The sequence below is a fragment of the Neovison vison genome, chromosome 6, assembly GCF_020171115.1.
Source record: "Neovison vison isolate M4711 chromosome 6, ASM_NN_V1, whole genome shotgun sequence".
NCBI classification, from domain to species: Eukaryota; Metazoa; Chordata; class Mammalia; order Carnivora; family Mustelidae; genus Neogale; species Neogale vison.
Genome location: NC_058096.1, coordinates 1,939,411 through 1,962,877, shown reverse-complemented (window position 1 = coordinate 1,962,877; position 23,467 = coordinate 1,939,411). Strand labels below are relative to the sequence as shown.

General features: G+C 64.8%; 1 protein-coding gene across 1 annotated transcript; it reads right to left on the bottom strand.

Moving 5' to 3' along the window:
- Window positions 1-4,456: 4,456 nt before the first annotated feature.
- On the bottom strand, window positions 4,457-18,181 carry DNMT3L (DNA methyltransferase 3 like). The gene is given in 13 exon segments (XM_044251800.1): window positions 4,457-4,562; window positions 4,565-4,701; window positions 6,403-6,488; window positions 9,050-9,189; window positions 9,818-9,893; window positions 12,162-12,250; window positions 13,251-13,335; window positions 14,163-14,165; window positions 15,662-15,833; window positions 16,724-16,836; window positions 16,915-16,994; window positions 17,751-17,795; window positions 18,031-18,181. Coding segments are annotated over 13 exon segments (1,242 nt in total). The 3' UTR covers window positions 4,457-4,497.
- Between the last annotated feature and the right edge of the window lie 5,286 nt (window positions 18,182-23,467).

Below are 23,467 nucleotides of genomic sequence, written 5' to 3'. Positions count from 1 at the left end.
CCTCTCCAGGCCAGCGCTAGGTCCGGGAGATCCGCCCCCAGCTTCGTCCCGATCCTTTGGGGAGTCCTGCGCCACACGCCACAGCATGTGTGGCTGGTAAAGGCTCTGAGGGGCCCGCTGCGTGGAAACCAGTTCCCGTCTCCTGCTCTAAGGCCGTGGCTCTCCTCTTTTCTGGAGGAAAGCGTCCTCTGCTCCCTTCCCCACCCTGCCCAGCGCCCTTGCCCTGCACTGCGCGGCCTGGCCGGGTGAGTCACTTCCACCACGTCCCGCGCAGGCCAGGTACGAGCCAGGGAGGTAGGCGGGGCCGCAAGGGAATGGGGTGTCCCTCCTGCAGAGGCGGCCCCTGGAGGGGCCTGGGATCCCAGGCGCCCCACCTCTGGTGACCAGGGAGCTGGCGGAGCAGTGCGTCCTTGCCCTGTCCCTGGACCCTGTCCAAGTCTGCTTCCCAGGCTGATGGGGAGGCAGAGGCCGCCGCAGGAGAAGGCAGGGTGTAAGCGAGGGCCAAGCAAGGAGGGCTCCCCCGACCCCAGCCACCTCTAGCAGCCTGCCTGCCCCTCAGCAAAGACTAGCGTGCACCTACTGCAGGCCAGGGCCTCTGTGGGCGCGAGGGGTCCGCTCCGAAAACACAATCTGTGCTCCGTGGAAGTGAGCATTCCCGTGCAAACAGGAGCGGAAGCGGGGGCGGGGGGGGGGAGGGGGGCACGACGAGGGGCCGCTGAGCAGGGCGCGCAGGGAGGGTCGGGACCTGCAGGTGAAACCCGGGCGGGGAGCGCAGGCGGAGAGCTCGGGGGCTTCCCCCGTCCCGGCAGGCTAGGCCCTTAGGGTGTAGGATTTCAACCGGGTAAGCGGGATTCCCTCCCCTTTAGTGGGGGAGGGCGCGGCCAGGGGGCCAGGAGGGGACTCCGTTCACATGTCCAGTGGGGGCACCGGCCTTCTGAACTTGGGGCGCCGTGAAGGGGGCGGGAGACGGGGACCCAGAGGAAAGGTAAGATCCGGCTAGGAGAGCACGGTGTGAGCGTGAACCGGCTCCCGCAGGGGCTCCGGACGCTGCCCACTCCCGGACCGGAAAATGGTTGCCGTCCAAGCCCGCAGTTTGAACAAATGTAGCGGGGGACGCTTGGGGGAGGGGCGCCGGGTCAGGCCCGGTGGGCCTGGAAGGAGACGCAACGTCAGTGGCCTGGCTGCCCCCGGGACTGGCGGCGTCAGCAGCAGAGAGCCCTTGGCTGGGGGGGGGGGGCGCCCGGGCCAAATCCGTAGGAGAAGGCATCAGCGGCTGCCGGACACCTCCACCTCCCAGCCCTCCGGGGTTTGGCCGGTGGGCAAATCCCTGGGCTCCCTCTGACTTGGGGGGTGGCTACGCTGCACTGATTGGCCGACGCCTGGGCAATGCTCCGCCTCCGGAGGCCCCGCGGGGAGCCCACGCGGCCGTGGGAGGGGGCTGGGGAGGGGTTAGGGGAGGGGCGGACCCCAAGTGCGAGGGGCTTTTGGGCGCTGGGAAGGGTGCGCAGTCGGTGGGTCCAGTGGGTCCGGAAGCGCGAAGCAGCCCGGGCCTGCTCCAGGGCAGCGGGGAGGGAGTGGGCGAGGGGCTCGAAGGGGTGAACTTGGGGGGCTGAGGGGCGCTGCGCTGCCACTGGTCCCGTCAGGAATGAGGGCTGGGACTCAGCCCAGGGGCTGTTTGTTGAGGGGACTTCTAGCCAGTCGGGGTAAGGGGCACCTCAGCCTGGTACATGCATGCTGCTTCCAGTCCCCGCTTGGCTTCCCAGGAGCTGTGTGACCTCGGGGAGTCACTTAACTCCTCTGTGCCTGCACGTTCCCGTTGGCCAAGTGGGAACAGTCAAAGAGCAGCGGGTTCCGTGCAGGGCTTGGGAGCTGACACACGGAACGTTCCCACTGACACTGGCGGGTCACAGTTATTTTATGGAAAAGCAGACCAGCCCTCGGGGCTCCCTGAAGTTGGCAGGTTTTCCTTTCTTCCCCTTCAGGGCCACCATGTTTCCCAGGCGGTCAGAGGCTGCGGAGGGAGAATCTGCTGGAGGAGCATCTAGGCGGCCCCAGGCACCAAGCAGGTTGGTGTTCCAGCTGAGGATCAAGGTGTCGGCCGTGGGAGGGGGCGGCGTGCACTTGGATGCTGAGACCCAGGCTTCCCCCTCAGCCGCCCTGAGCAGCTCCCTGGGGGTCGGCACAGCCTGGACATGGGGGCAGCCCTCAGCAGGGTCCTTGGTCCAGGGAGCTCATCTTTTCTCCAGCGGGTGTGCCTGTTTCCTGGGGAAGCCGGACGACAGCTCCACAAGCTTGACATCTCAAAGCAACAGAAATGTGTGGTCTGTGGGTTCGGGAGGCTGCCGCCTGGATCACAGCTCCTCCCGGGTCCCTGGGCGGGACGTCTCCTGTCTTCGGCTCCTGGAGGCCCCAGGCTCTCTTGGCTTTTCTGTCTCCAGGGTCATGACTTTCCCTGTACCAGGTCAGGTCTCCCTCTGCCTCCCCTGACAAGGACCTTCGTGATCACATTTAGGGCCTCCCCAGGGTAACCCCGGACAATCTTCCCATCTGATGTCACCGTATTGGCAGCATCCTTTCTGGCCACAGAAGGTGACATTCACAAGCTCCAGGGATCAGGACAGGGACACCTTTTGGGGTCTGTGGGTGGGATTAAATACTTGGAGACTCTCAAGTCATTTGAGGACAGGGGCAGCTCTGGGCCCCTCCTGGGGTGCGGTCATGGTCTGGCCCAGAGCTTCGCATCGATCCCAGGAACCTCGGATCACGACGCTTCACGGACTGAGCCACTCAGACACCTCTGATCTCGGTTTTGTTACTCATCTTGCTAAATTCACCCCTGGCCCCTAGACCTGGTACCCCAAAGCCCAGGGACTGTCCTGTCCACCCATGAGAGAGGGTTTATGTGGACTCAGGGAGGACTTCTGTATTAGACAGGCTTCTCTACAACCGATGGCAAGGATGGGCTCGCGGAACTACCAAGGCGGGATAAATCCAAAATGTGGGGGGCGCGCTGGGTGGCCAGAGACCCGGGGAGGGGGGTCGCCAGAGTCCACAGGCCGTCTGCCGGAGAGGGCCCTGCTCAGAGGTCAACCTGTTCCCCTCAAGCCTTCTCGGGTGGGCAGAGGCCCGCTGTCTCAGGCCCCCGGGCCGCTGTAACAAGACAGCACACACTGGTGGCTTCTGAATGGCAGAGACGTGCGGCCCACAGCTCTGGAAGCTGCAAGTCCCAGGCCTGGGGCGGGCCGAGCGGGTGACAGTCCTCCTCCTGGCCACACACCTGTCGCGCACCCTCACGTGGCGTCCCCATGTGGCGTCCCCATACGGCACGGGGGGCAGGGAACCACTCTGGGCCTCTTCGATGAGGCCACTGGTCCCATTCCCAAGTCACCGCCCCAAACGTGTCCTGACACCACCGTCCTGGGGGTTCGGACTTCAGCGTACGGCTTGGTGGGGTGGCACAGGCCTGCAGACCGCCTGCCCCCACGTCGTGGAAGGTCATCTGCTCCATTCAGGGCCCACCAATTTAAACATAACCTTCACGGAAACATCCAGAATAACATTGGAGCAAATATCAGGACCCCGTGGCCCAGCCGAGTCAGAACATAAAATTAATCCTTACCACGAATATTCTACTTCAAGATACTTTTTTAAAACGACCTTCAGGAGGTCCAATTTTAGCCCCGCTTTTCCTCTGCAAGGTGTGCACGCGGCTCCCAGCGCGGACACGGGCCCCGGGGGCTCGTCGCCCCTGCCCGGACGCCCAGGACAAGCTGTCTGTTACCATCTAATCTGCATCCCTGGGGGATTCCCGGGCTCATCGGGAAAGATCCCTTTGGGGTTCATCACGTGTGACTTGAAGCCAGCTCTGCGACCGACCGGGTAGAGCAGGGGTCCTGCCTTCTGCGAGCAAGTCCCTCTCGTGCGAGGGGCCCCAGCGGGCTTGTGCCTCGCACTCGCATCTGGCCTCTGAGCGCCCTGCTCTGTCCTTCTGTCCGTGCTCCCTTTGCTTGCCGAGTGTAGCATTCTGCGATTTCTTGCGGCTGTCGTCGGTCTGGGTGGTTTTCGCGATCACGGCCTACGGCGGTCACGTGCCAGCATGGCCAAGGGCACCGAGGGAACGCGGGCCACGCCCGCTCAGGACAACAGGTCCGCTCATCTCCCCCGACCCCAGACCCATCCCGTCCCCCAGGATACAGTCGAGGCCAGCCTTACACACAGAAACACAAGAATGTGACCCATAACCAGCACGATAAATATATTTTTAACTTCTCAACCGGCACACAGAAACATTTTCAGCAGCAAACATGCTTCGTAACGGTCGGGGGCTGGGAACGTCACCGCCCCCCCACCTCGGAGAAGGGCACCGCAAGGCTGGGTCCTCATCACCACACCCAAAGGGAAGACACGCCTGTGGCAACCTTGGAAAATCCAAAATCAAGCAAACAAAATAATAATTTGAAAGGAAAATAGAAACAATGTAAGGAAAGTTGCCTGGTTCTAACAAAAGTCTTTTTTCTTCATAGTAAAATAAATCATTTCTAAAGAGGAAGTGAGTTCTGTTGAAAATACTTGAAATATTCTCTCAGGGGGAGAAAACAATTCTTCACCAGCTTGGCCGGTCCCTGGCCTGGGGGCTTCGTCCTCTGCCTGTCCGGAGCCAGCAGGGACAGTTCGTCATGGGAAGCCAGGGCCGAGTGCCTGCTGCGGGGGGAGATGGAGGATCATTTCCACCCCGAGCTGCCCACGGCCCCGGGGACCAGAGTGGGGGGGCCGGCAGGGGGGGCGGCACATGGGGAAGTTGCTGGTGCCCGTCCTGCTAACGACCCAGAGGTCTCTAAGAGAAGCGTCCTTAGAAGCCCTGGCCCTTCTGGGGCCTCTCCCAGCCAGCGGTAGACGATGACCGGTCCTGGCGGTAGGGACGTGATGGCCCCCCCCAGCCCCCCCAGGGAGGAGCTGGTACCCTGGCCCCAGCTCAGCAGGTCCACTTCCCGTGGGAAGAGGCCATCGCGGAGGGAACCACGCAGAAGAAAGGGCAGGACCCAGTGGGCAAGGTTGGGCAAACTGCCGTGCGGCATTCCCGGGGATCCCCTGTTCCTGAGAGCCGAGCCATATGGAGCAGGTCCTTGAGGCTCCTGCGGTGGCCGGCGCTGGAGGCCCTGCATGGGGGGCCGGCCTCGGGGGAGACGCACACCGCCTGCCTTGCAGTCTGAGCAGACGGCGGGGCTCCCAGCTTCCAGGCGCTGCAGCCGGCCCCCCACCCTGCGCCCCCGTCTCGGGCTCCCAGGCACCCCACCACGGTCGGGAACTCCTCTGGGTTTACTTTGGGGATTAAGGGCACAAATGAGGAGCCAGAAAACAAGTGCCAGTCCCAGTCCCCTCCCCAGATGCTTCCCCGGGCAGCCCCCCGCCCCCGGCTGTCTGTCGGCAAAATGCTCCCGCTTGCGGCGGGCGAGCGTGAGGCTGTCGCGTCTCCCCGGAGACAACGTGAGCCTGAGGGAAAGCGCCCTGTGAATACGCTCCGTCTCTGGGAACCAGGAGCCCCAGCGCTTCCCCGGGCACCTGCATCTCCCTAGCCCCCGCCTGCTGCCCCCCAAGAGGGGAAGAGGGGGAAGGGCGCTGAGCGCGCAGTGGGGGGGCCAGAAGGGGCGGCCTGACGGTCAAGGCGGTCAAGGCTCGGAAAACGTGTGGACGCTGCTTCCCCTGGGCTCCCCTAAGCTCTGAACCCAGTGTGGGTCTGGCGAGGGCCGGGCCGGGCGGGCTCTGCCGTGAGCACCTGCCGGGGCGTGAGCACCTGCCAGGGCGTGCCGGCATTGGGAGGCGGGTGGACAGAAGTGTCCAGAAGCTGTCGGGAAAAGACACGACTTCGCTTGGATCCTATCACACACCTGCCTGGTGTGTTGTTCACACAGCCCAGAAATGCATCGTGGGTGAGGCTGCCTGAGCGAGAAAGTGTGAGTGAGCGTGCGCAGGGGTGTGGATGAGCGTGCGCAGGGGTGGATGAGCGTGCAGGTGTGGGGTGTGCGGGCGTGGGGCGTGCGGGGCAGGGCACAGCTTCAAGGGGCTGCGGGGAGGCGCACGTGGCCAGGTGACGTGTGTCTGGGAGCGGGGACTCTCTTCCTGGGACTCGGGGAAGCACCGCAAAGCCCCGCGGGGAGGAGCCGGGACGGGCCCCGCGCAAGCAGCTGGGGAGAGGCCCCCCGTGAGGGAGCGGGTGTTCCTGACCTTGATCTTGCCCTGAATTTGGGGCGTGGACCTAAGGCCCGCCAGACCCAGCCCCTGGCCTGGGCAAGGAGGCCGCCCGGGCAGGGCTCTGTGTTCCTTTGGTGAAACCAACGCCGTACCAGTGCCCCCCAGCCCCTCTGGCACCCCCCAAGCTCCCGTGGGCCGTGGCGCGCAGGGAACCTTCTCACAGCCGGGATGTTGCTCCACACGTGCACGGCGTCCTGGACGGCTTGGCCGCAGACGTCCTGGATGGTCACGGGGTCGGCCTGCGGGGTGGGAATGTCGGCTGGGGAATCGGGGATGACCTCTGGCCCCACGGCGCCGGCAGGCCTCAGCCTCCCTGGGCACCACGTCGGGCCCTCCTGACAGTGTCTCCGGCTACCGCGCTTGTGGTCGCTTGTTTCCCTTTATGACCTCGGGAGGGAAAGAGGCTGAGATGGTGTCGTCAAAGTTCTCTCGGGTGGACTTCCCATGTCCTCGTTCCCCTGGGTCGCAGGCGCGGGTTCCCCTCCGCTCCAGCACAGAGGAAGACCCCCCTGCAGGACAGTGACGTCTGCGGTCTTGCTGCCAAGGCTGTTTTGCTTTGGGAAGATAAAAGGCTTTGCCGGGAGAAGAGTTTTCTGAAAGGCCGGCCTCGGGCGCCGAGGGGGCTGCCTGGATCCTGGAGCCCCTGAAGCATGGGGTGGGGAGCGAGGGAGACGGACCCTCCACCAATGGGAGGGGGAGCCACAGGAGGGAGGAGGCATCAAGGAGAAACTGAGGCAGGAAGCCCCTTGGTCCCTGACACCCAGCAGGACACAGGCTGAGTCGGCCCGTGAGCACCGTTCCCAAGCCCATCGCTGTGGACACACGGGCCTCCTCCTGCACACACAGGCCCGGTGGGGAGAGACACACAGTAGCTGCCTGTTCCGCAGAGACAGATGTTTCTTGGTGTGTCCCCCAGAACCCACCACCGAGACCTGCCCAGGCGGCCGGGGAATGAGGCTCGTGAGCAGCCCCGGGAGCCCGGTTCTCTACAACACGTGGTCAGGCCTCCAGGTCAGAGCCGGCCCTTCCGTTCTGGACACCGAGGGCTACGAATCTCGTCTCACATCCCCTCCTGCTCCGGGCAGGGCTGGCCGCCCAGGACGGAATCCCCGAGGGGAGGCAGACACACAGCCCGGGATCCTGGAGGACGTGGAGACACAAGAACGTGGAAATGCCGCACTCCAAACTGCACGTAGGTGAGCAAATGTTTAACCTCAGACCCCGTCACAGGCCCTAGAAACACGGCCCTTCCGGGGACGGTCAGCGGAAGTCTCCGCTGTGGAGAGGACGCCCCGCCCGGGCCTGTCTGTGGGGACCCACCCTGGGTGTCTCCACGGGCCCCCCCCCCGCTGAGAAGGCTGCGTGTCGTCAGCCCCTGATCGCCTCGTCCTCGTCTGTCGCCCCGACTACCCTCAGCGACGTGCGCGTGCCGTGCCCGCCTGTGTCTGCGGGGTTCTGGGACGAAGCTTTCTCTCCTTTGGAAGCCGGCAGGCGGCTGTTGTGAACGTTTGTGCAGAGCACCGGTCACCCGCCAGGCGAAAACACACGGTACCACGTGCGGCACGTCGAGGTCTCCCCACCCCGGCAGGAACGCGCGCGCACGGCAAGACGGGGGTGTTGGAGAAAACACGGGGCGCAGGGAGCGCGGGACCCATCTCTGGGACAGGCAGACCCCGATGGTGTCCCGCCAACGCTGCGCTCCGACAGCGGCCGGCAGGCGCCTGCACCACGAGGAAGGGCAGGGCCCTGCAGGCGTGACGTCGGACGAGTCGACGGCTCTCTGCAGAGGACAGGCCCAGACACCCAGAAAGTCTAACCGCGTCGGCCAGAAACCGCCGTGACCCTCAAGGTGACGCGATGAGGCCGCGGAGCCGAAGGAGCCCGACGGACAGCGCCGTGAGTCCCGCACACATCCGAACCCGCCGGACGGCAAGGCGGAAGGTCCGGAAAATCTCGGGGGCACCCAGGTCCCCACACAGCAGGACTGCCAGGAAGAGTGCGCACCCCCGTGGGCCCGTGTCTCCGCGGGGGGCTGGGGGCCGGGACTGCCCCTCCGGCGGAGGGTCGCAGCCGCGAGGATGACAGCCCTTGGCGCACGCACGGCCCCCGGGTCCGTCCCACAGACGCCCACACACGCCCTGCATCGGTTCTTTTTTGCGACTGAGCGAAGTAAACCCACACAAGACACGCCATTGAAGCGGCAAACGAGGGGGGCCGGTCCGCAGCGGAGGGGCTCGGAGCGGCTGGTTCGGGAGAAACCCTCCGCAGATCTGAGGCATTGCGTAAAGCACCCCCGAGGCAGCCAGGCGAGGGGACAGGGCTCGGTGGCCGGGAGCTTTCCGCTGTGAGTGTGGGGGGGTCGTCCTGAGAGGCGACGCCAGGCCCCAAGGGTGTCCTGTCCAGGGGTCAGTGCCGGGAGGGCCCTGGCCAGGGGAGCCCAGGGAGGCCGCTCTCAGGGTCAGAACTCAGGGGGGCAGAGAGAACACCCAAGGCTGTTGGCGCCCAGAGGCCGAAGGCACGTGTGGTTCTGTGCACGTGTGTGGCGTGTGCCCGCGTCCGCGGCCTAAGGAGGTGTTTCTGGGCACGGACGGGAGCCCCACGCTGGCATGCGCGGAAGGAAGTGCAGGAACCACGGGCTGCGGGACGCCCCGCAAGGCCACAGCGGGGTCTGTGCCTCGGGAGAGCAGTGGGCCCTCCTGAGCCCCGAGAAGGGGAGGCTCCGGGTGGGGCCGTGAGCCCTGCTGTCCCCGGGGAGGCCACCCTGACCCGGCCGGACGCCCTCCCGGACTGTGGCTCGTACCTCCAGGAAGCGAGTGGCCACGCGCCGGTCATCTTGGCTCAGCACCAGATTGTCCACGAACATCCAGAAGAAGGGCTGCCGGCTGCCCGGGCTGGGCCTGGCGTACTGCAGGACGCGGTGGAACTGGAACAGGTACCACGCTGGGGGGTGTGGGGGGTGGGGGTGCCCGGTGAGGGGTGCGGTGGAAGGGGAGGCTAAGGGGTTGGGGAGGGTGGACAGGTGTGGGGAGGGGGTGCTGAGGGGCTGGGGAGGCAGGGGGGACCGTGGGAAGGCCATTCCGGTGTGGCTGGCCTGGCCCGGCCCGGGCCCTCACGTGCTCCCCAGGGCAGGCCTGTCCCCTCCAGAGTGACTGGGCCTCAAGGGCCCTGGGGTCCGTGTGCCCCGGGTGCCGACCCCAGCCTCCCCCAGCGCGCCCGCATCAGGAAAGGACCGAGGCACTTAAAGCAGCACAGGGCAAGAAGTGCCTGCGAGCAAAGAGCTTGTCTGTGTCCTCCCAAGAATGCGTCCCGCAGAGCACGGGAGACAGAGACAGGGCGCACGGCAGGTGGGGCCCAGGCAGCTTCTGGGGTGACAGATTCCCCACCGCCACTGCCCGGTGCCGTGTGGCTTCCCGGGGCTCAAACCCAGCAGACCGTACCCGCCACGGGGGCAGGCTGCTCGTGCGGGGGAGGCCCGGGGACGGCTGTGTGTAGGGACAGGCTGCCGGCGCTCAGGTACAGGACGGTGGACACAGGAGGACCGGGCCGCGGGCGGGCCGCCGTGTCTTACCTGGCGGGTGGTCGCAGGCCTGGCCGACGGGGGGTGTGGCGCCGTACACGAGGTCAAACGGGCCCCACGCTTCCACCTGCCGGAGACAGGCATACTGCCGACGGCCGTGCGGGGCAGCCCTGTCCTGCCACAGGCTCGCAGAGCCCAAGAGCCCCTACAGCAGCGGGCACCCCGTGTGTCCAGGTGGGTGGCGTGCGATGAGGTCGAGACCCCACAGGGCCCTGGTGGGACAGTGAGGCCCACCAGGTCCGACCTGCCACGGTGGCTCTTGGTGGCCCCGGCCTTGGGGACACGCGGAGCCCAGCCTCTGTCCTCTGAGGAGAGGCCAGCACCCTGCAGGGCACGTGGGGTCTGAGGTGACCCCTCTGTGTCCTACAGAAGCGCCCAGGGAAGGTCGGCACAGGGACTGGCTAGGATTCACACGGATTCTGTGCGCCTGACGTGACAGCCGGAGGCCCGGAGCCGACCGCTGGCCACCACCTTCCCCGGCAGCCGTCAGCGGCCGTCAGCGGCTACAGGCCCACGGAAAAAGACAAAATCCCCCTCCGCTCACACCCGGGCAGACAACAGAAGGACGCTCTTCAACGACAGGGACCCAACGACCCCTCTCCGGGGCCGGAGGGATTCCCGCGGACAGTTCTAGGCTCTCATTCTACTAAATAAAGAAATTCATGAGAAACCCAGATGCCTGACGACTGGATTTCCGACCGCCCTGAGCGGCTAACCAAGAGCCCACATCCCATGATATGCCCCTAATCCTTGTGTTCCCTCCAGCCAGTCCCCGTGTCCCCCCCAGGGGGCGTCTGGCGCTGGGCTCAGGGACGGCAGGGGTGTCTGCACAGAAGAGAGGGCGTCAGGGCGAGAAGCCGAGTGTGGGCTGACGGTCCCCACAGACAGCCGCTCGCCCCGGAACCTGGGGCCGTGAAGTTTTGCACGGAGAAAAACCGAGTCTAAACGAGGCCCCCCAGGCCCCCCACAGCTGCCGGCCCCCTCCAGCCTGGACCAGAGCCCCCATCCGGGGAAGCCGCAGCAGGTGCAGGTGCGGACCGCCGCGCCCCACCTCTAGGAGGGGCTGCCAACAGCCTGGCCCGTGTCACGGGCCTCGCGAAAGGAAGTGAGGCCGGAGGGGCGGCGTGGGGCGCGGCGGGATGCCTCGCACGCCTGAGCCGGGCTTGCTGGAACAGGCGTCCCCGGGGCCCCGGAGAGAGCACAGGTCTCCAGTACTGCGTCAGGAACGCCGCCACACGTGATCGCAGGCGTCACGGGACTATCGACGAGGTTTGCCACAGAAGACGGAGCTCCCGCCTTGTTCCCAACCGCGGGGAAGGCGGGTGTCCGCGAGCTTAGCTGAGGGGCAGGGAGATGCCCTGGGCAGGGGAGGCCTCGTGTCACCAGCCTGTCCCACGCCCTGTCTTACCCTTGAGGAAGGACCTTGCCCTGGGGTCTGGGAGAAGCATCACACAGGGTCGGGCTCCAGAAAGGCCCCACGGGGGTTCTTCTAAAGAGGATGGGATGAGGGCAGACGGGGGTCTTGGAGGAGGCCCGTGGGCATGGTGTTTAACGGTGTGGGGTTCCGGTGTGCCCCACGAAGAGACCGCACCAGCTTTGGGGCAGGGGGGCCCGGGATGCAATGAGGCTGCCCGGCTTCCCCAGGCGCAGCCAGAGAGGAGGGACAGTCCCTCCGACCACCAGCTCCAGGCCTGACGGGGGGCAGAGCCGTGGGGCAGGGAGAGCCCAACCCCACGTGGGCCCCTCCTCGTGGCCGGCCGCCCCCTTCGGCAGCCGACACTCCCGGCCCAGACGCCCTGCCCACGGCTGGTGGCTCTCAGCAACCTCTCCTGCGCCACAGACGGGCAGACCAGGTCCTCCTGCCCCGGGGCCACCAGGGGAAGCTGCCCAGCCCCCTCCCGTCAGCCGCAAAGGGCTGCTGGCAGAGTGGGGCCTCCTGAGTCATCTCAAGGCACTTCCTCCCAGGCCGCTGCCCCAGCCAGCAAGAGACAGCTTCGAGGGAGCCAGAACATTCCATCACTGTGTTCGGAGAGTGCCCCCAGCGACAAGCTGCTGGGTTCCAGACTTTCTTTGAGACCCCAGGTGGGGCTGGAGCCCACTGCCTGGGCCGTGCTGTCCCCGGTGCTGGGAGTGGCCCCTGGGATCTCCGCGCCTTGGCGGGAACGTCGGGCCCACAGCTCTGCTCTGGGCTGTGGGCAGCGTGGGGCCCATGAACACGGCCCTCTCCTCTCTCCCCTGCCTTGCGGTGCCATCCCTGCCACCCGCCGCCCCCTACCCCCGGATCTCCCACACACCGCGCTCGTCCTGGCACCGGGGGGCACGCGGCAGCACTTACGTCCTTCCTCACGACATCTGTGACATCGTCCAGGTGCTTCAGTCCCCCCGGGATGGAGCCGCTCTCCAGGAAGCCCAGACTCACAAGCTCTGCGCGGGGAGACAAGAGGAGGGCACGGAAGGGCCGGTGCGTGACCCCCGCAGTGCGAAACGGCCAATGGCTGATCCGAAAACACGAGCAAACGCTCGCTGGTTCGGGAGCTGCCGGGGGCTGAGGACGACACTGTGTGCGACGCTACAGGCCAAGCCCGTGCTGACTTAAGAAAGTCAAGGGATTTGTTGCAAAACCAGGCCTTCCGGGGCTGCGGTGTCGGGCTCTGGCTTAGGAAGCCCGCCAGGCCGTGGTGTTCTGGCTGATGTCACCCGGCCAGCTGTGGGACACGTGGGCGTCGTGGCGGGAGCCCTCGGCCTGCGGCCGGGAAGAGGAGTCCAGAAGGGACCTCACCGACTAGACCAAGGGAAGCAGCCTCGGGGTGGGGAGGCCGGGGCGGTGACTCCCGGCTCTTTCCACCGGCCGCTGCGGCCGCTGCCCGCTCTGGCCACAGGCCCCTGGTCCGAGCGTGGTGCCCGTGGGCCGCCTTGGCCGCAGTGCACAAGGCCGAGCACAGGGCCCAGAATGGAATGAATGAATCTCCCGATTCCATTTGGCCAGAGACTAAGAAGTGTTTTTGTGGGTTCCTCTTATGTCTACTGGGCCCAGAAGAGTCCAGGATTTCCAAAGGCACCAGCAGGAGGGGGTCAGTGCAGGGACCGTGGGGCGGGGGCAGGACCCCCAGCAAGCCTGGAAGGCGTCACATGGCCGGCAAGCTGGGGATCTATCTGTGTAGAGAAGGAGAGCTGGGCAGCCCTGTGGGGCGGTCAGGCACGCGGCGAGGTCGGAGTGGACTTCGTGTTCGGTGGCCGTGGGCGGGCCGCGGCCGGTGGGCCCCTCTAGGAGGACCACCTGGGCCCACTTCGGGACATTTCCCACCAACTCCCACCTCCCAGGAGGGAGCCCCGGGATCCTCACCCGCCCGCCTGCCGCCTGACCCTCAGGGAACATTCTCGGGTCCGTCCCCAGGGCAGGACCCACAGGCCTCACTACACTCACCTCTCCTGATGTCCCCAAAGAGGGACAGCACCCGGACTGGCTCTCTCTTCCACACGGGCACTGTTTTATACGTCTCCAGCGAATTCTACGAAAAACACAGTTCTCGGGGTGACGGCTGCAGAGCCCGTGAGGCGCGAGTTCAAGTGTTTCTGGTCCTGCAGAGGCATTTCCCGACCGAGGGAGATACCCCTGAACGCACCTCCAGGCTAGGCTGGCCCTGCCCCCACCCCAGGTGCCCTCCCTGGCTGAGGTGCCCAGCCCTGAACCCCCCCCACCCCGCCGGGTCATCTTGAGCACAGAGAAGGCAGGAGCGAGGGACTTTTCCTGATGGCAGAAGAAGGAAAGTGGATCCCGAGAGGAAGTACTTCCTCTGGGCTTCTGGGGGGATCCTGAGTAGGTATGACAGTGGGATTCCCCGACTTCACTCCTTTCCCACGTGGGCTCTCCAGGTGGTCCCCGAGCCACAGGGCAGCTCTGCGAGCTCCCAGCTGAGGACAAAGGACAGGAGAGCTCACGGAGGACGCCCACCTGCCCCTCCAGGACGCCCCCTTGTGCATCAAACACCCCAGGGCCCCTGCCTCCAGGAGGATGCACTTGGGGGTTCCGGTGTCCCACGAACAGGGCATCAAGCTGCCGTCTAGCGGCGCCCAGGCCTGAGCAGGCGACCCCACCAGCCGCTGTGGCCGCTGCCCACTCTGGCGTGCAGAAGGGTCTGTTCCGGGGCTGGAGCCGATGGGTGGGGGCTGGCGAGCTCGGAGGTGACGTGCGTGTGAGGAGGGCAGTGGCTCTGATGGACCCTGGGGGCGTCCTGGTCCCCTGCTGCAGCTGCGGGGGTGGGGAGCTCCTTCCTCCTGCCCCCAGCCAGCCTGAAACCACTTCTGACACCAACTCCATTTCCTTTCTGCGGGGAACTTCCTGCAGCTGACAAGCGTGCTGTCTGCCGCTCCGGACGGACGGCACCGATGGGGTGGGGAGAAGGTTCTACTAGGATCGCGTGCACTTCTGTTTCCAAGAAGCACCATAAGGCCCCTCGGGCGTGGAGCACAAGCTGTCCCTTCCCCCGGGCAAAGCCAGGCGCCTGACAGGCCCACCCGGTGCCAGGTGACCAGCAAGGAGGTGCGGGTGTTCCCAGAAATGTTGTGGTCGAGCAGCTGGGTAAGGGTGCCCCGGGCCACCCCGGGTCCCAGGATAGAGGGGAGCCCGCGGAGAGAGGGAAGCACCCCAGGGTCGGTACAGCTCTCTCCCAGCCTGCTGGCACCCCCGGCCCTGCCCGTGAGACGGTGGCTCTGGCACATCCTGGGGGGCGGTGGGCAGCCCCGTCACCCCACCTGCTTCCCACCACACAGCCGCCGCCCCAGAAAGCCCACTCCACGGAGCTGGGGGTCTGCCCTCTTCCCACGTCCACGGGGTGAGTCCTGCTGCCTGAGAAGACTCTGCCCAACCTCCAGAAGGAGCTGGAGCCTGGTGGGGAGCGGGAGGCTGGGGGAGCTGGAGGGGTGCCCAGTTTTGGCAGATCTGGGTGTGGGTTGCTTGCTGTCCCTGCTTGCTCCCCCAGAGTGACCACGCTTCCGTCCTAGCTTCCTGGGGCTGCCATAACACGAAATACAAGCTGCGGCCTAAAACCACTCCTGTGCGTTAGCTCTGGAGACCCAGAAGCCCCAAGTCCGGGTGCAGCTGGTCTGGCTCCTTCCGGGGACTCCGAGGGAAGTCCTCCTGCCCAGCGTCCCTGTGCCGGCAAGAGCTCCTTGGCTGGCAGACGGTCCCTCCCACCGCTCTCCCGGGGTCGCGTGGCTGGCTTCCCTCTGGGTATCTCCATCCCTGTCTCCTACACCTGTCAGTGCCTTGCAGGGGCTCCCCAAGCAGGATGACCTCACCCGGAGACCCGGAGCTAAATCGCGCCCACACAGACCCCAGTTCCAACATGGGCCCCCGTCCCAGGAACCACGGGCTAGGACTCGGAAGACGTGGCTCAGCTCACTCGGATGGACCCACAGCTCCTGCCTAGCTCACGGCTCCTGGCCTCCACCCTCGAGAGGTCCCGCATCCATGCCCTGTGTCCATGACCTGTCTGTGCCCCGCTGTGCTCCGTCCCTGCCTATGCGGGCCGCCTCGGGGTTTGCTCCCACTTGCCGGACTCGGGGCGCACCTCTGCCGAGCCCCAGCCCCCCACGCCGTGAAAGCTCACTCCCTGCTTGGAAGAAGCCCGTCCACCAGACCCCGGGAGGAAAGTGAGGCAACGGCACTTGCTTCAAGCCTGTTTCATCCCCGGCTCTCAGAGCCGCTGGTAGCAGAGAAATGTGACAGTCAGAGCCCCGCGCTTCACCATCAGTCCTGGAAGCCCAGTCCCCAGCTTCCCCCAGCACCCCCCAGCCCCCCGCCCGCTCCCGCCCCGCCCCCTCGCTGCCCCTCACCGACTCCCGGTCACAGAAGGCCTTCAGCCACCCCCGCCACTTCTGCCGCCTCTGCAGGAGCCCGCTGCGGGGGAAGGGCAGGCACAGGAAGCACACCCAGTTGCTCATGGCCTGCACCCTCCCCGACGTCCCGGGGCCCACCAGCGTGTCCACACACTCGAAGCAGTAGCATCTAGAGTCAAACGGTCACGGTCACGGACGCGGCCTTCCCTCGGCCACCGGGCAGCCGGGAGCCGGCTCTGGCTTCGGAGCGAGGGAGAAGCCACCCTCATGCTCCCAGGGGGCAGGGGTGAGAATAAGCTGTCCCCCGGAACGGGGCCCAGTCCCTCCCAGGAGCCCAGAGGGACAGGAGCGAGTGTCTGCAGAAGACAGCGGTGTGGGGCGTGAGCTGCGATTTCCGGCAGATTCCGCAGAATCCGCTCCGGCTGCGGGAAGTCAGGGTCTCCCAGCCAAGCTGAGGGTGAGGACACCAGCCGGAGGTGGGAGGGAGACGGCAGTACAGTGGCCCGGGGGGGACCGCAGCTGGGGTGCGGGTGGCCCCTGCCTGGCCCGGAGCCTGACCGCCTGTCCCCGGGGAGCGGGTGTGCGTCACTTCCCTACTCATGACTGAGCTTGCCGCACGCCTTGGCACTGACAACAGTGAGGAGAAAAATCGGGGACGCAGATCTCCCGACACCCCCCGCCCCCCCCACCGTCAAGGCTCCACACCAAACAGGACACTGGGGTGGAGATGGAAATCGTCTTGGGGGCACGTCCCCCCACACTCCGACTGAGGCACCCAGAGGCTGGGCGAGCCCTAGATGGTGGGCAGGGGCTCACCGTCCCGCCCTCCCGCCGGCTCTGAGCGCCCCCCAAGTCGAGGCCCCCTCCCGGCACGGAGGTCCTACTGCCCTCCCAGCAACCCGCCACCAGGGCTCTGAGCCACTTGCTGCGCAGAGGCCCCTCCCCGGGCTGAGCCCCCCTCTGAGCCCCCCCTCTGAGCCCCCCACAGAGCCCCCCCACAGAGCCACCCCACCCCCCGCTGAGCCCCGCCCCCAGCCGCAGCCCCGCCCCCAGCCGCACCGGGTGCAGTCGGGGTTCTCACAGATGAGCAGGGTCTCCCCGGCGCAGCAGATGGAGCAGTAGGACTGGTACCCGTCGTCGTCGTACAGGAAGAGACAGTCCAGAAACTTGTCCTTGCAGAGGGCAGAGCTGGGCTGGCACCTCCCCGGCCCCGAGGCCCCCGGCACGGCCCCCCTCGGCTCCCCGCGTACCTTGCAGGGGGCGCACATGCCTCCCTCAAACAGGGGGTGCGGCGTGTGCACCCGGAAGCTCCCGCAGCAGATGCACACGTCTGAGGGCCCAGCGTCACACCGGGGGTCGCGGCACCGGCGAACGAGCGACACGCTCGGCAACCGGAACACAAGGAGGGACAGGAGCCCCTGCTCCCGGCTCGGGCGCTCGGCCTGGCCGCGGCGCCGGGTCCCCCGCCCCCCACCGTGCACACTCCCCGCTCAGAGTCCCAGCTGGCTTCTCGGGTGTGGGTTCTTTTGTTTGCAAAGATTGACAAACGGACCCTAAAGTGCATATGGGGGCGTGCGTGGCTCCCTGGGTCAGGGACTGACGCCTGATTTGGGCTTGGGTCGGGTCACGACCTCAGAGTGACCGCCTGGGGCTCTGTGCCCCGTGCTGGGCGCCGGTAGGCTTCAGATTCTCTCCCTTCTGTCTGCCCCTCCTCCCGGCCGCCCCCCCCCACCTGCGCTGGCTCTCTCCACTGAACAAATCTTTGGAAAATGCAAGTGTAAACGCAAATCCACAGGAAAACAAAGGAGATTCACGGTTGCCTAATGCTGGAAAGGGGAGGCAGTACCCCAGGTGGGGTCCTGGGTTTCTTTTTGGGGGAATGAAAAGTAAAGTGACAATCTCCACTGTGGGGAAGGTTGCGTAACTCCTGGACTACACTGGGAGACGCAGGAATGAAGCTTTGGGGCCCTGGGGTGGGTGCGGGGAGAGGGGCAGGACCCTCACAACAGCCTCGGCCTTCTCCCAGACGCTGAGCAAGGCTGGCCGCAGCTGGCTGACCCGGCCCTCTAGCCCCGCCGGGGCTCACCTTCTATGTCTCTCTGGTTCACCTTGACTTCATACGCTAGAAGCTCTGAAAAACGAAACAAGAAGGGGACGGTTCCCTCTCCTGCCTTCCTCTCATGTAAACGTGGCCCAGGGTCACAGGGTGACCTGATCTCACGGGAACTGAGGGGCGGCGGGGGGCGGGGGGTGCCGCCCCGCCTCTGCCAGGCATGTGAATATTCCAGAAGCCTGGCACCTTAGACATGGCCCAGGCCTGGGGCTGGCATCCTCGGGGAGGGACCGGCACTGGAATGAGCCCTCACCTCTGCAGGGCGCCGGGGAAGCCGGCGCGGACAGCTCGCTGGAGCCCACCACGATCACATCCGCGCTCTGCTCCGCGTCCGGCTCCAAGACTGGGACAACCACACGGAGACCCGCGGGAGACGGACCCGGACGGAGGGAGAAAACGGCCATTGGGCCTCTGCCTGGGAACCCTGGCTCCCCGCACGGGGGACGCACCTGATCACCCAGCTTGAGCCTCCCCTACACTGCTGCCTACCCCGCCTGACCCAGCTCCTACCCCTCCTGACCCAGCACCTCGGGCCAGGAAGACCTGTGGGGAGCTCCAATCATACCCCGAGGCCCGGTGTGTCCCCTGTGGACTGTCCCTCCCGGCCCAGAGCCCCCGCCACTGTGTAGGGCCCGATGGGCTTCTCTCCACAAAGGCGAGGGCAGGGGGCCTGGGGTGGGCTGGAGGGCCCCAGGTCCACCCCCAGCTGTGGGTCCCTCCGACACCTCCGTGCTCTCTCCTCCCACAGGGTCCCCCAGACCCCGTCCTGTGGTCTCCCCTATGACACCCCCAGCGCAGGAGGCCGGAGTAGGAAGGGCTCACGGATTTCGCAGGTGGCCTGCCACGGCTCCTCGGGGGGCAGCTCGGGGTCTGAGTGGCCCAGGGCCTCCACACTCGGGGTCCCCTCGGGCGAGAGAGCCATGACACCGTGACACAAGGGTCTTCCCAGAAAACGCCTGCGGGCCAAGAACAGGGGGCCAGGGGTGTGGACCGGCAGGAGAGAAGTGGGGTGGGGGGTGCGCGGGGTTCCCACGTGACGCCTGACGTGCGGGGGCGGGGGCGGGGCGGCGGAGGGGTGAGGAAACCCTCACGGCCAGGGGGTGCTGCGTGGAAGGGTGAAGGGCTCAGGCGGGCTCTCATACTGGGTGGGGGTTCGGGGTGCGTGGGGGAGGGGAGGGCCGTCCTCAGGATGGGCGGGGTTAAGAGCCACTTCGGTGAGGAGGTTTAGGGTGTGGGAGGAGGGGGGCGGAGTTGGGGCGCAGCTAGGGAGCTGGGTGGGGGCGGGGTGCTGGGGGCGGGGCTTAGGGGCTCAGTGCTCCGGGCTGGGGTGGAGGTGGGGCTCCCGCAGAGGAGGCGGGGGGCAAGGGTCAGGGTGAGGGAGTTCTGTGCTGGCTGGGGTAGCTGGGGGGTGGCTTCCAGAGTGGGGCTGAGGAAAAAGGGGCCGGGGGCATTTACTGTGGCTGGGATGGGCCCAGGGACAGCCGGTGGGGGGCCGTGGTTGGGAGGGGGACACCTTTGGGCCCTCCTGGGGATCCGCAGGGGCCCAGCCTCAGGACGGTTACAGCGCTGGGCAGATGTTGGGGTGATGCAGGGGAGGGGGATTGACTCCCTTTCCCCCAGCTTGGATGTGGGCCAGTGACTTTCCGGTGAGACGTGCAGAATGGTGGGGGGGTAACTCTGCACGGACACCCCCCTCCGCTGGGTGACCGGCTTGACTTCCTCAGCGACAAGGAGGGCGCTCCCGCTCTGGGGTCTTCCTCCCAACAGCCCACGAGCTCTAATCGCTTGACCTGTGAGAACATCCGCGGAAGATTCCAGTAGACGGACTTTCTGCAAGGTCCCGCCCAGGCGTTCTCCAAACCGCCAAGGTCCTCAGCAGAGGCTAAGGATGTCCACACCATGGTGACAGCCAAGAGGAGCCCAGGGACAGCTGCGAAATGAGACCTGAAATGTCCCACGGGGTCTTGGGAGGGACAAGGACAGGAGGGAAACGGAGGAAACGGGAGTGCCCCGCGGCCGGTCAGCGTGGGTGCCTGTGTCAGCGGCTCGTGCGTGGGGACAGACCTCCACCTGCCAGGCTGTCTCCCGATGACAGAGGATAACGGGGCCGCTGTGCAGTCTGGCAAGCCGGGACTACGGGCTGGGCCGACTGTACAGGTAAAAGCACAGAACTTGCTGGAATTATTCCTGTTGTTTAGCAGCGCGGTGTCGTCAGTGTCGTCCCCACGGTGCCCTACGTTCTCACGACTTTGCTTATTTTGTACCCGGAACGGTGCGTCTTTTGGCCACCTCCATCCATCTCGTCACCCGACCCCTCGTCCTCCACCTCCAGCGACCACCAGCCCGTTCTCCGCGGCCCTGAGCGCAGGGTGTGCGTGCGTGCGTGTGTGCGTGCGTGTGTGCGTGTGTGCGTGTGTGCATTTCGATTTCACACCCAAGAGAGGTCGTATGGGGAAGGCAATGACAGGGTTTCACTCCTATGTAGAATTTAAGAAACAGAACAGAGGAATGCAGGGGAAGAGAAGGGAAGGGGGAATCAACTTAAGACCAAAACAGAGAGAGAGACAACTCGTAGGAGATGCTGAACTCTGGGAAGTGAACAAGGTCGCTGGGGGGGCGGGGGCGGGGGTGGTGACTGGGGGACGGGCAGGAAGGGGGGCTCGCCATGGGACGACCTGGGTGTCTACGCTGCTGACGAGTCGCCAACCTCTGAAACTAGCTAATACACTCTGTGTTAATTGAATTTAAATAAATTTAGACAAAACAAAAAAGAGGTCATACGGGGTCTGTCTTTCTGTCTGACTTATCTCACTCGGCATAATGTCCTCAAGGTCCTCCCACGTTGCAAATGGCAAGATTTCCTTCTTTTTAGGGCACACGGCAGCCCCGTCCGCACGCCGTGTGTTTTCTCTCCATCCGCCCGCCGACACTTAGGTGGTTCCCAGGTCTGGGCTGCTGCGCACGTGCCGCAGTGAGCACGGGGCTGCACGCCGCTTTTTGAGTCAGAGTTTTTGTTTTCTTGCGACTGCGGAGGAGCGGTTGCTGGGTCACAGGGCAGCTGTATTCTCGACTTTCTGAGGACCCTCCGCACTGTTTTCCAGAGCGGCTGCCCCAGCTCGCGTTCCCACCAGCAGGAGGAGGGCTCCCGTCCTCCGCATTCTTGTCTTTTTGATCCTGGCCGACACGCGAACAGTGCGAGGTGGTCTCACTATGGTTTTGATTTGCATTTCCCTGATTCCTGAGAGTGAGCACCTTCTCGTGTGCCTGTGGGACGTCTGTCGGTCTTGTTTGGATAAAAGAGGTCCTACGCAGGACTGCTTGTTTTACGGGTATTGCGTTATATGTGTCCCTTGTCTGTTTTGAACATTGACACCTTATCAGGTAGGACATTTACAAATTTGGAGTTTTAAGGTTTCGGTTCTTAACGCTCAAGTCTTTAACCCGTTTTTGAGTTTATTGTTCTGTGTGGTAGAAGAAAGTGGCCCTGTTTAATTCTTTGGCATGAGGCTGACCAGTGTCCCAACATCAGTGACAAGAGAGACTCTCTTTTTCCCGTTGTATATTCTTCGTTCCTTGGTCATCAAGGACTTGGCCACACGCCGCGGGTTTACTTCTGGGCTGTCTGTTCTACGTGTGTCTGCCGAAGTGCGTGTCTGTTTTACGTGGCTCTCGCACCGTTTTAAGTATCACGGCTCCACGATAGAGTTTGAAATCAGGAAACAAAGGTCTGCAGCTTTTTTCCTCCTCAGGATTGCTCTAGCCATGGGGGGTCCGTTCTGTTTCCATACACATTTTGGGATAATTTGTTCTATTTCTGTGAAAAATGCCATCAGAGTTTTGCCAGGGGCGGCACGGGGTCTGTAGGATGCTTCGGGTAACGTGGATATTATAATAATATTAGTTACGCAAGCACGGGATACTTAAGATACCCTTATAAATAGTTAAAAGTTTTTTCTGAAATTGTATATTTGTGATTTTTAACATTTTTAAAAAGATTTATTTATTTATTTTAGAGAGAGCGAGAGCACGGGCAGGGGCGCAGAGAGAGAGGGAGAGAGAGAACCCCGGGCAGACTCCCCACCGAGCGCGGAGCCCGACGCGGGGCTCCATCCCACGACCCTGAGATTGTGACTTGAGCTAAAACCGGAAGTTGGATCCCTAACCGACGGTGCCACCCAAGTGCCCCCAATTTTTTTTAATTTTAACTTAATTTTTTGCAGTGGAACCGCCTCTGTTGCTCTCTCCTCCTCTTCTTAGCTTCGTTTGGCTGTCATTTAGTAAGGACACCGGGGACGAGACCATCACAGGGACGCTGGGCCCCAGCGTCGCTGCTGAGCCTCTGGGCCCTTCCGCCTTGTTCTAGAGTCTGGAGGACGCCGGGCTCCTTGCGGGGCTGCAGGGGCTGTTCTGGCTCCGCGGAAGGGACCATGTTCTTGCTGGGGGGCTCACGGGGCAGGAAGAGCATCGGGGGGGGGGGGAGGAGCCGCCGGTCCTCACCGTGTGGAGCGGAGGCTCACAGAACGTTTTGCACGGGGTGGGGGACAAGTGTTGGTGTGGCCCCAGGATGCTCCCAAGCAGGGACCTTGTTCTCTGGGCCCCAGGATGCTCCCAAGCAGGGACCTTGCTCTCTGTCTAGGGGTCCCTGGGCACCCTGTTGCAGCGGTCTGCAGGAGGTCACAGAGCGTGGGTGCCCTGGTGGTCTGGAGACAGACCCCAGAGGAGCTAGCCTCTCGGTGACCAGCTCAGGTTCTAATACCATGCCCAGGACCAGACCATGAGATACACGGGCTTCTCCTGCTGGCTGCGGGTGCCAGGCCTCGGGGGATCTCTGGACACCTGTTCTCGCCCGTGGAAACCCCAGGAAGCCTAACATCTCACACGTGGAGAGTCCCCTGTGGGAGCAAAGGGCAGGACATACAATAGGCTCCTCCACCTCCGTGGGAAGTACTGGCTGAGCCCCGGCGTTGTACCCTGGCCTCCTCCAGGCCCCACGGGGGCCTGTTCCGAAGCTGTCCAGGTGAACCCCGGCCGGGCCTCCTGACTCCCCTGCCTTCCCACGGCCGGGGCGTCCGCGGGGTGGGCGTGGGCACAGGTCAAACACGTCAACAGCCTTTGCAGGCGCCCCCACAGCCTCAGACCACGGAGGCATGGGAGGAGGACCCACGTGCCTGGGGCCACTCTTAGGGCTGCCAACCCCCTCTTCCGGCCTGACGGGGTCACCTACAGCTTGATCCTGGCGGGGGTGGGGGGAGGATGGGGAAGTTCAGGTGCTTTCGGGCAGGCGGTATCCTCCAGACTCCAGGGGGGCCCCAGGCCAGCCGGGGCGGGGTGGTCACGAGTAGCCAGAGGGACTCCCAGTCCGGTCCAGGTGCCAAGCAAGCTGGATGCTCACGTCCTGGTGCTGGGGAGAGACAGCCTCACCCCAAGTCAGCCCGCATGCTGTCCTCTGTGTTTCTGCAGTGGTCCCAGAAATAGCAGGAGGGACTCGGGGGTCCCACTCCAGGCAACCGGAGAAGGTTCTCGGGCAAACGAAGCGAGAGAGGGGGACTGGCAGCCGAGGCCGAGATGCCTGTCCCCCGGAGAGCTGGCTAAGGGCAGACGCCGGCACCGCTGCCCTGAGGCACGTTTGGGAAGAGATCGGGCACGAGTGTCCATCTGGGGGCTGGGGTTCCGGACCCTTTCCTTTTACT